Raw genomic sequence first — 11,778 nt, forward strand, 5'->3', positions numbered from 1 at the left:
GCGAGACTGGAGACAGATCGATGAAGAGAGGCCCATAGTTGGACCCCTAGGCCAATCCTGGAATAAGGGCCCGACTTTCCCAACAATTTTATTTGGGATTCGAAAGCAGGCTGCGACGATGGAATGCTGGACGATTGCTCGCGTCGCCGCGCTGGTCGGTGGCTTCGGAAGGTTCGTCAAGGCTGATGATATTACTAAGGCGATGACGGATCTCCGCGCCTTCAGATGTCAGATCACCCTCGACTCGCTTCGAGATATTCCCTAGAACATGGCCATTGTGCTGGGGGAGGAGGTCTTCTCAGTGAGGATTCACCTGGAGAGTTGGGAGCGGGTCACGGATGCTGCAGGTGAAGATCCCCCGCCACCCCCACGTGACGAGCCCGACAACGGGAACCAGCAGTCGTGGATCAGAAGGGACGACGTCCAGGATCATGACGATCACGAGGGGGTCGAAGAGAAGATGCGAGAGGGTGCCAGGGAGCTCGACGAGGCTAGACCCGAAAGATCGGTGAACCGGGACCTGAGGGAATTATTGGTACATCGAGCAATAGTGGGAAAGAGGAGTTGGCCGGCGTACGGAGGGTGGTGGAGCTCGGCACCGGGTGGGAGGGGCACCGAACCCGAGAACTGCTGTCGCTGGGTTCAAAGGCTGAGGTTGAAGTCCGAGGATACATCCCCAATACCCGAGGTTAGCACCAGATTGGTCGCGGCCTCATCGTCGAACCCGAAGGTGCAACCCCAAGCTATCCGTTTTTCACTGCTCAACCGTCCTTCGCAATCGACTAGGGATTCGACTCGAGACCTGAGCCGTTTGCCCAAGGCGGCTTTGAGGGTTGTGGCCAGCGAGGCATTTAATAGACAGGGTCAAGTCTCAGGATCTCACAATCCAAAGCATTCATTACCTAATGCTGCGTTGTTTTTTACATTGTGGAGTGGGGGCCACGTGTTGTTAGCTGATCAAGCAGGGTAAATCCTGTCTATTCTGGGATCTCATTTTGGGGCCCTACCACCGAACTCGGACTGGACCCTCTTAATTGGGCCGGGCGAGGGCTATCTCAGTCTTACGTTTGGGGGGGGGGGGCGCACCAGTTTGCACTTGGGCCTTCGCCGCAAGACTGGAGACCGATCGATGAAGAGAAGCCCATAGTTGGACCCCTGGGCCAATCCTGGAATAAGGGCCCAACTTTCCCAACAAATTTATTTGGGATTCGAAAGCAGGCTGCGACGGTTAGAGATGGGAGCGCGAATTTCGGGGAAGACGTTGGTGCACCGTTGCTTGATGGGGATGGCGAGTACTCCTGTTTCGACGAATCCGGCAAGGACCTGTCGACTTGGACACTCGACGGAAAGGAGACGAGGGACATAGACAGTGTCAATGAAGTGTTACACGAGATCTGGGAGGAGAACCAAGCAATGTCGGCGCGGTGTACAGAATTTCTGAGGAAGGAGAAAGGAATCCCACCCACACGAGCCAGTGCGCGCCTGGCGAGCAGAGACAAGACTTCCATCCTTTCCAAAGTGGTTACCAAGAAGATGAGACAGCGGAAGGGCGAAACTGACTTTGCGACCAAATCATCTTTGCAAAAGATCATCCATAAGAGCCGTCGTTGTGGGGTGATCCTAGATGGAACCGAGGCGAATAAATTCGCCGAGTTTGTGAAAGAATGTGTGTAAGTGGGCCGAGTGGTGTGGGGAGTCGACACCTTTTGGCGACTTTTTGGGAGTACGGTGCCTCTTCTTAATGATGTTTAAGGTTTTAAGTTGGAATGTTAGAGGGCTTAATGACCCTTCTAAATGTTTTGCTGTAAGGGATGTAATCTCGAAGGTTCGTAACGCAGTAGTGTGCCTTCAAGAATCAAAAGTAAGCCATATTTCAGGGTCTTTCCTCCGCAGTTTCGCCGGATCTTTTCTCGATAAACGTGTTTTTGTCGAAGCCATCGGGGCTTCTAGGGGCATTATCACATGCTGGAGCTCTCGTATTTTCTCCTGCCATGAAGTTATTGTTCGACGTTATTCCATTACGGTTCTACTGACTCTGCTTAACAACGGATCTACGTTCTTCTTGACTAACGTATACGGGCCGGCCACTTGGGATGGAAAGGAGGACTTTTACTCCGAGCTACTACATTTGAAGGATTGCTGTAAAGGAAAGTGGATTCTATTTGGAGATTTTAATAGCACAAGGAACCAAGATGAGCGACGGGGGAAGACTTGGAGCTTACAAGTGACGGATTTATTTAACAAACTTATTAAGGATTTGGAGCTACTAGATCTCCCTTTGTCTAACCATTCTTTTACTTGGTCCAATATGCAGCGACAGCCATCCCTCGCTAAACTGGACCGTTTCCTTGTCTCGACGGAATAGGAACAGGCTTTCCCCCTTTCCAGGGTGATTGGTCTGCCCAGAACAATTTCGGACCACTGCCCCATTCTACTTTCAGTCGAGAGTGTTAATAATAGGCCAAAGAAGGTTTTTCGATTCGAAGCAGCTTGGCTACACCACGATGACTTTGTAGCCAAATTGCCTGGCTGGTGGCAAGAAGGGGCTAAGAAAAATTCAGCGTTACTCACATTCACAGCTAAATTGAGACATTGTAGAACCAAAATTAAAGAATGGTGCGCTAACGAGTTCTACAGTATTAAGGGACATAAGTATAAAATAATGGAGGAAATTCAGAAGATCAATATTGAGGAGGAGCTGAGTGAAATAACAATGGAAACAGTTAAGAGATGGGAGGAACTCAAGGCTAAATTACAAAGGGTGTTTAAAGACGAAGAAGAGATGTGGAGGACGAGAGCGAAGCAACATTGGCTAAAAGAAGGAGATAGCAATACAAAATTTTTCCATGCGATAGCCAACGGTAGAAGGAGAACGAACAGGATTGAAACGCTGGAAGAGAGAAAATCGGTGTACCATTCTGAAGGGGATAAAAAGCGCTACTTATTCCAGAAGTTCCATGAGGTATTCACGCCGGAAGATTCAGCTCCAACATCCTTTGGGGATTGGAGCAATTTATTTCGATCGAGGCGAATTAGCTCCGACATCCTAACTCATATCTCGGGGCCTTTTAGTTTAGATGAAATTAAACGAGCAGTCTTTTAATTGGGTAAGGATAAGGCGCTAGGAGCTGACGGTTTTCCCTTGAGCTTCTACCAAACATTCTGAGGCACTCTCCATGGTGACTTATTCAATATATTTCAAGAAATGTTTGAGGGGAGATTGCACACCGGCCCCATTGACTACACCTTCATCTGTCTAATCCCTAAGAAGGAAGGTGCTAAACGAGCTAATGACTTCAGACCCATTAGCCTCCTGAACGGGATTCAGAAGATCATATCTAAGGCTTTAGCCAATCGGCTGGAACAGGTTATGAGTGATCTGATATCCCCCTCCCAATCGGCTTTCCTGAAGGGGAGAAACATCACTGATGCTTTTGTAACTGTCCGTGAGCTTTTAGGTTGGGGAAGTAGGTCGGGGATTGAGGGAGTAGGAGTAAAGGTAGATTTTGAAAAGGCATACGACAGAATTTACTGGCCTTTCCTTTTTCGCAGCTTAGACTGGTGGGGCTTCGACGCTAAATGGTGTAACTGGATCAAACTCTGCGTTTGCAACGCCAAGGTTGCTGTTCTGATTAATGACGACACTACTAACTATTAAAATGAATAGGGGTAGACGCCAGGGGGACCCGATTTCCCCTTTCCTGTTCCTACTTGTTGCAGAATGTCTTGCCAGACTGACTAATAAGGCACTCAGTAACAATCTCATTACTGGTATCGGTCCCACAGAGGCATCCAGGACTACCCTCATCCAATTTGCAAACGATACCTTCTTCTTCTGTGAGGCTAAGAAAAAATGCTTGAGAAATCTAAAGTTCATTTGGCAACTCTTCGAATGGGCATCTGGAATGAGAATTAATAGAGAGAAATCAAAATGTTATTACACTGGAATGGTGGAGGGAAAAGCCACGGGGCTTGCGCAATTACTCAGATGCAAAGTCGGTAGCTTGCCAACTAGGTATCTAGGCTTTCCTTTGTCGATCAGACCACCATCTAAGGAGGACTGGAGAGGGATCATACGTAAAATCCAAAGCAAAATCGACGGGTGGCAAGCTAAACTTCTATCAAGAGGAGGTAGACTTATCCTTGTAAATGCGGTACTCACTAATCTACCCCTTTACTATCTCTCGGTTTTAATGACTCCTAAATGAGTAATCAAGAGTATTGAGGCACTATGAAGAGATTTCTTTTGGACCAGAGGATTGACTTCTCCTGGAAAAAAGTGCCTGGTGGCGTGGCAGAGTGTTTGCCGGAATAAGAATGAGGGCGGTCTGGGCATCCTTGACATTAGTACTATGAACCGTGCTCTTCTCGTTAAGTGGTGGTGGAAGTTTCAGAATGCACCCCAGTTGCAATGGATTAAATTAATTCACAACTTGTTCTATCGAAGAAGAAGACCACTGAAGGAGGGACGTTACTTCAGTCCGCCTTCCTTTTGGTGAAAGGGAGTTCTAAGCATAAAAGATATCTACAAATGGGGAGTATTTTACAAGTTGGGTAATGGACATAATATAGACTTTTGGGATGATCGTTGGTGTGGGGAAACCACCCTACGTTCGTCATTCCCCGAGATCTTCCAATTATCGCCTCGTAAGAATTTGATAATTAGTGATTGTTTGTGTAGCAATGGTTGGTGCTGGGAGACGATTCTGGGAGGTGAGTACTATGATAATCACGGTGCAGCTTCAAGCATATAGCTCTTAAGGATAGGATTTCCAATGCCCAAATTAGTCAGGGACAGGACAATGTGCATTGGCGTTGGAGCACCGATGGACGATTTACTGTGAAGTCAACTTATTCAATTCTAAGGGATGGAGGCACGCGGGACGCCTGTACGGGCAGAATCTGGTCTTTACGTCTACCTCTTAAAGTGAAAGTGTTCAGTTGGCTTGTACTAAAAAAGAGACCACTGACAGCTGACAATTTGGTAAAGAGGGGATGGACTGGTAACACAAAATGCATGTTGTGTGGACTGGAAGAGGAAACAGTGGACCACCTATTCATTCAGTGTGTGGTCACTAGATTTCTTATGGTGTCGACCCAGGAGATTACCCATCTGGGAGATTTGGGACATGATGTGCATATGATCTGGGATAGATGGACTGGAAGAAAGAGAACTCAACCGACCTCAACTGGGTTTTTAGGACTTATAGCCTGTTGGTGGGTCATTTGGGATTTCAGGAATAAAGCGATTTTCAGGATGATCCAGACTGATCCAACAGTCGGTATACACAAAATTAAGCAGTTGACGGACCTGTGGAAGAAAATTAGGCCGGAGAAGTGACCCAACTGTTAATGTTAGAAGGTGACCCAACTATAAACGTTTTTTTTTTTTTCTACCTTTTTCTCAAAAAAAAAAAAACAGTAAGAACTTTGAGGTTCTTTCCCGTTGGCATGACATAACAAGCTAAGATTCACCACACAACTAGAGCCACAACAAAGAAAGCCAATTCCTGAGTCTTCTCACTAGCTTCCACTTTGAGCAAACAGCTCATATACAAGAACAAATATCGATGTAACTTTTTTTAAAAAATTTTCTTAAGCTTACAATTGTTTATAATTTTTAACGAAGAACATTGCATGAATGATTGGTTACATATATCATGCATGCAATTAACTGATAGACTCAGAGAAATACATGCAATTAATGTCGGTTATAACATGCACGCAATTAACTAAACGACTCAGAGAAATACATGCAGTGTGGTGTTCATAAGTTTATCGGCTATTATGTTATTTAGCCTCTCTGTTGGGTGCATTGAATCCCAAAATGCATACTTGTTAGCATCTGAGCATGTAAATGGGCTCCTCCGGTTGCACATGTAGCTCATCTCAAACAGCCCCGTTCCACAGCACCCAACCATTACGTTCTCAAACCCTGCCGCATCAAATTTGCATTTCAACACGTTTAAGTTATAGTAAAAAAAAAAAAGAAATTATAATCTAAGAATATAATTTGTATGCTCTGTTTGAAAACTATAAGAACGGAAAAAAGAAGAGCACATTGGGTGTTATTCTGAGAGAGCGGAGAAACTCACGTACCATAAGAAGATGAATTTTGGACGGCATCAAACAAAATATCATACACATCCCCGTACACTATCCTGATACCAGCCAGGTTTTGGTTGAGATTGTCCACCAACTTCTGCAGCTTGATGTTGAAGTCCCAGGCCACCTTGTTGTACTCCTCGTAGCAACCCCTGAGAATGGGATTAATCTTGACGCGTTCCAACGGCAAGCATCCCATCGGCGGGAGCCCGGTGAGCTCGACTTTGCGGGCCCCCAGCTTGTAGATGCTGCGGACGAACTCCTCGGCGATTCCGACCAGGAAGTCCTCGTACTCAGCCACCGTGAACTGCGACGGCCGGTGCGGCAGCACATAGTAGTTCTCGACGAAGTCGTTGGTCCCCAAACTCATCACGTAGAGAGCCTCGCTTAGTGTTTCCTGTGCTTTGGCTTCGCCTTGGAAGCTCTTCAGTTTCTCCCGGTACTCTTTGAAGTATTCCAACTCCTTCCATAGTGGTATCACGGACTGCATAACTCACAACGGTTAGGACCAACCAAAAAAAAAAAAAAAACTTTTTTGTATGGTATGAGAATCAGGGGTGGTAATCCAGCTTGTTGTTCGTGACCCAGTTTAATTGTGTTCGGCTCGAAATGAACTCGAAATCGAATCGCTCATTTAATAAATGAGCTGAATACGATTTGAATTTTTCAGCTTATTTGGTAAACGAGTTGAATACAAGCTGAGGTCAGTTTACTCGTGTTCGGCTCAATAACAGCTTGAGTACGTATATATTTTATATGTCTATAATTTATATAATTTATATTTACATATAAATAAATGATTATACATATAATATACATTTTTATTATCTAATTTTCAGCCTAACCTAATCAATGCAATTAATTTTTTAATAATTAACTAATTAATTATTTAAACTATTAAATTAATAAGTATTTAAATAATATAATTTATTTATAATTTATAATTAATTATCTAATTAAATAGTTAGCCATTTGATAGGCTTATTGAATCATTAAGTAGTATCGTTATATTATTTAAATAATTAATATTTTAATTTATCTAATTAATATTTTAACTTAAAAAATATAAATGATTAAACAATCAATTAATATTAACATATTGACTTATTTTTTATAGTAATTTACTAATTAACGTCATCTTCCTCATCTCATACAGTAATTTTAATTAATTAATTAATTTATTACTTATTAAAATATTATTTTACTAATACTTAGATGCTTATTATTTAAATAAATTATTTTTTTTCAACCATAATTTACTCTTATATCAACTATTTCAATTGTCACCCAAATAACTCCACATCGGATATGGATGGAGATGTGATTGGATATATAAAAGACTTAGACACTAGTAATAATAACTAGTCTTAAGTATTTTGGGCCAGTTTTTAAGCCCAACGAGTTATTGTTGCTAACGGATCAGATCATTACATTTGATATTAGAGCCGGTTCACCGGCCGAAAATGTGTGGCGAGTGTCGGCTGAACCAGAGTCTGAAAGACAATTAATGTGATAGTCGATGTCGGAGGCTGAATAACAAGGTGACTAGCTATGCTAGGATCTAGATGAGAAGTCTAACGAGACGAGTCTCACATCGGGTGATCTTAGATTGTGTAACGGGGAGACTCTGTCACACCCCAACACATTGGATATGAATGAATATGTGATTGAGTATATAAGAGATTTAGACACTAGTAATAATAACCGGACTTAAGCATTTTGGGTCGTTGTTTGGACGTAACGAGTTGTTGTTGTTGCTAGTTGACGTATTTTTTTCTATTCTTCTAAATATATATTTAGATTCTCATCCAAACATAAAATTAAACTAATTTCTGTATATCCAAAAGTTATACTTAATTTTAAAAATAAATAAAAATAACCTGTTCTTGAATCAAACGGTACCCAAAAATAAAAACGAAGTCCAACAGGACCAAAGTAATATATCTGAGGCTGCTTACCAGAACATCGGAAGTGGCGTTGTCATAGCCAGTGCCTGCAGAGGCGAAGCAAACACCGGAGGCGAACTCCGCAATCGACATGTTGGGGTTGAGGTATGCCGGCACGAGCCGCGGGAGCCCGAGGGCCTCAGAAAGAAAATCGGTCGTGAGCCGGCCGTTGGAGAAGCGTCCGGTGGGCGACCCGCCTCCCAAGTCGCGGCCATAAGGCCTGAAGTTGCTCCTCGCTACAGTTTGTATGTAATTGTTGTTCCCCGAGTCAACCGACGAGTCGCCGAACACGATGAGCGCCGGAACTTTTGACGCAGTTGCCACCATTGAATACAGCAGCAGCAGCTGCACAGAAAGAAGCCACTGTGAGTAGTGTTCTAAAGACATTTTTTTGATATCTAATATTAGATGGCAAAGGAATGTTATATACATATATGTATGTATGTGTATATGGTTGGTGCTGGAGTTTTGAAATCTTAATTAAATACTGTTTTTTATATTTTAGTTGAGTTATTGGTCTATGGTAGGCTAACTAAAAGAGAAAAAAAGAAAAACTTAGTAGAAACTATAAGATCCGGAGAGGTCGTAACCGATGAGAACGCTCTTGAGAGCGAAAGAGGAACAGGCGCTTGCTTCTATATTTCCACCCAGCGGCAACAATAATTGGACGGAAAATTTTTGTGGGTTAATTGCACTACCCAACCTTTTCAGGTGTTTAATTCACGTCCTAACATTTTAATTAATTCTAGGGTTAATTTTATACAGATCATTACATAAATTGCAAATATATTTCTACAAAATTTAACTTTTATATATATGTTGTTCTACAAAAACCCTAATATTTTCAAATATTTCCGTTCCGTTAGAATCCGTTAGAAAATTTTATTTAATCATAGATTAAATACTTAACCTTGATTAGTTTATGAGATAAGTTGGCATTTTTGCCCCTCTTATATTATATTATTATGCTTGTTTGGAAAGACATATTTGTGGTGTCAAAATTTATATTTCACTTAAAATATAAACAGTTCTATAACGGTAACAAACCAGAAGGATATATTTGAAAATATTAGAACTTTTATAGAAATAATATATGAAAGTTAAATTTTGTAGGAATTTATTTACAATTCACTATATTTGTAGGGACCTATATGAAATTAATCCTTTCTTTTGTTAGATTCTAAAATCTTTTTAATTTATCGTTTTCAAATAAACCTGTGGTCAAAAAATTCTTTAACTCTAATATTCTGTTTGAATTTCGGAATAAATTATCTTGATGATGATTTAATTATACAATTTTTTTTTTCATTTTGTATTAGGGATGTCAATGGGTATGGATACCCGAAATTTTATCTGAACCCGAACCCGAATGAAACGGATATATCCGATGAATATGGATATGGATTCGGATATAGATATCAAAAATAGAAACCCGACGGATATGGATTCGGATATGGATTTTGATTGTACCCGACCCGAACCCGACCCGAACCCGAATTTATCTTGCATTATATATAATAAATATAAAAAAAATTTGATGTTATATTTGAATTTGTATTTTAAAAATTTAGATTTAATATAATATATTTTGAAATATTGAAAAAAGAAATAATTGTTTCGGGTTTAAATTTTTGGGTTCGGGTTCGGGTTCGGGATTCGGATTTTTGGTCGGGTTCGGGTTTGGATATGGATTTTTAAAATCCGTCGGGTTCGGGTTCGGGTTCAGGTTTCGGGTTTGGAGTCGGGTACCGGTTCGGATTTTTAAAAATCCGTTCCGAATCCGACCCGTTGACATCTCTATTTTGTATGATTAGGAGTCAGGAGTTTAATATTTCACTTATAAAATTATCTTTATTTTTCTAAAAAATAACTTGATAGTCAAATATTTAAATACTTTGATCATATTCCTTGTGCGCCAAATATTATAAACTTTTTAAATAAATCAAAAAAATAAGCCAAACAAAATGTTTATGTATTTAAACCTAATAAAACCAGTCATCTTAATACTGAACCATAGAATGGTAGGTTAATGGTTCAATTAACTTCACATTTATTAATATTAAATAAAAAAATATTTAAACATCACTATCAGCTTAATTAAGTTTTTAGAAAATAACGGTTATTTCGTATTATTTAATATAGTATCAGAGTAGGGTTCCTGAATTCTAATCACGTCAGACTCCTAATATTATTAATTCCTCTCATTTAATTCAAATTCATATCATGCGCCTAGTAAATTCGAGCCCAAACATGATTTTTTATTTTAAACATCATTCTCTATCAGTTTAAGTTTTTAAAAAATAATAGTTGTTTCTGTCGGATCGTTGGTGCTAACCATTAATTCCAAAAGCTCGAGTCACGTCAGACTACTAATATTATTAATTCCTCCTATTTAATTCAAATTCATGTCATGTGCTTAGTTAAAAGTTTCGAGCGCAAACATGATTTTATATTTTAAATATCATTATCTATCAGTTTAAGTTTTTAGAAAATAATGATTGTTTCTGTCAGATCGTTGGCGCTAACCATTAATCCCAAAAGCTCGCATGGCCTCCTGCTACAGGACAGAATGCTAGCCCATTTAAGCCAACAATCCCCCCTCCAGCATCCGGATATATTTGCAGCATGCGAAAATTGAACCCATGAGCTCTGTCTCGGATACCACTTGTCAGATCGTTGGCGCTAACCATTAATCCCAAAAGCTCGAGCTGTTAGAAATACACAACCAATTAACTTAAAGCGTGCAGATATAACGCCCCCAGATCACAATTGTGACTCGGCCCATCCGGCCTCATGCCACTTCAAATATGACTCGGCCTACCCAGTCTTACGCCATTTCGAAGATGACTCGCCTCAACATGGCCTTCTGCCACAGGACAGAATGCTAGCCCATTTAAGCCAATAGTTTTGTATTATTTAACAATTAATGGGCCAAACCTAAAGACTTAAACTTGAATAAAAGTAGGTTAGGATCGGAGTGGAAATAATTTACACTCTTGAACCATCTCAGCCGCAAATAATAAGAATAAGGTTTTGGGAGAAATGATTCTCATCCAACTTGGAATGAGATTCCATTGCTACTTCATTGAGCAGATTAAAAAAAATAGGGGAATTAAACAATTTCTCGACTAAACAGTTTGAGTAGGGCAGCATCATTTCAGTTGCCCAAAATCTTGCCCAAGAAAATGTGCGGGAGAGAAAGCAAGAATCAATTAAATGGCACTGTATATACGTTTCCTCCATTTTTATATCTTCATTTTTATAAAATCACTTATAGGGATTGCTTAATTGCACGCAATTATACCTTCACTATAGTTTTAAATTTATATAGATTAAAATATAGTGCTTGGTTAGTACACATGAATACAACTACTGCGGCTGAAATTGTATCAGAAAACTCAACAACAACAGATAAAATATACGCCTAATTTGGCCACAGTTCTAACTGCAGTAGTGATCATGTTTGGTTTGTCCGTAAGTAGAGGGGCAAAAGTGGCATTTCAGAAAGTGGGGTCACTTTGATATATAGTTTGGCTTCTTGATGTTGATATAAAAATCACTTTTTAAAAGTGGATAGAAAAAGTGAATTATAACTAAATTTTTTTTTTTTATTTTGGCTCGAAAAATTTGTAAGTCATTGGAAGTAGGGAATCTATGTGAAGAGTTGGAATTTGATGGAGAATAAAAATAAATTTTGTTTTTAATAGTTAATTTTTGATGTCTGCTT

At 40.3% G+C, this 11,778-nt stretch overlaps 1 protein-coding gene across 2 annotated transcripts; it reads right to left on the reverse strand.

Moving 5' to 3' along the window:
• Nucleotides 5,554–8,502, reverse strand: LOC109724666 (GDSL esterase/lipase At2g04570-like). 2 transcript variants are annotated; one of them, XM_020253556.1, is made up of 4 exons: nt 8,482–8,502; nt 8,064–8,396; nt 6,100–6,589; nt 5,554–5,935 (listed from the first exon to the last, which is right to left on the reverse strand). In XM_020253556.1, exons 2-4 carry the CDS (start codon nt 8,376–8,378, stop codon nt 5,742–5,744), a joined length of 999 nt encoding a protein of 332 aa, XP_020109145.1. In that variant the 5' UTR covers nt 8,379–8,396; nt 8,482–8,502; the 3' UTR covers nt 5,554–5,741. The 2 variants fall into 2 exon arrangements, with proteins under 2 accessions (XP_020109145.1, XP_020109144.1); XM_020253555.1 differs by lacking the exon at nt 8,482–8,502 and having other exon boundaries at nt 8,064–8,474.

This window comes from Ananas comosus, linkage group 19, assembly GCF_001540865.1.
Source record: "Ananas comosus cultivar F153 linkage group 19, ASM154086v1, whole genome shotgun sequence".
Taxonomy (NCBI): Eukaryota; Viridiplantae; Streptophyta; class Magnoliopsida; order Poales; family Bromeliaceae; genus Ananas; species Ananas comosus.

What these genes read in the sequence shown, in the direction of transcription:
- LOC109724666 (XM_020253555.1), bottom strand. Translation starts at nt 8,438, where the DNA reads ATGTCTTTAGAACACTACTCACAGTGGCTTCTTTCTGTGCAGCTGCTG. An exon ending in ACGCCACTTCCGATGTTCTG is followed by an intron (nt 6,590 to 8,063) that starts GTAAGCAGCCTC and finishes TGAGTTATGCAG; the next exon opens with TCCGTGATACCACTATGGAA. An exon ending in CCAAAATTCATCTTCTTATG is followed by an intron (nt 5,936 to 6,099) that starts GTACGTGAGTTT and finishes TTGATGCGGCAG; the next exon opens with GGTTTGAGAACGTAATGGTT.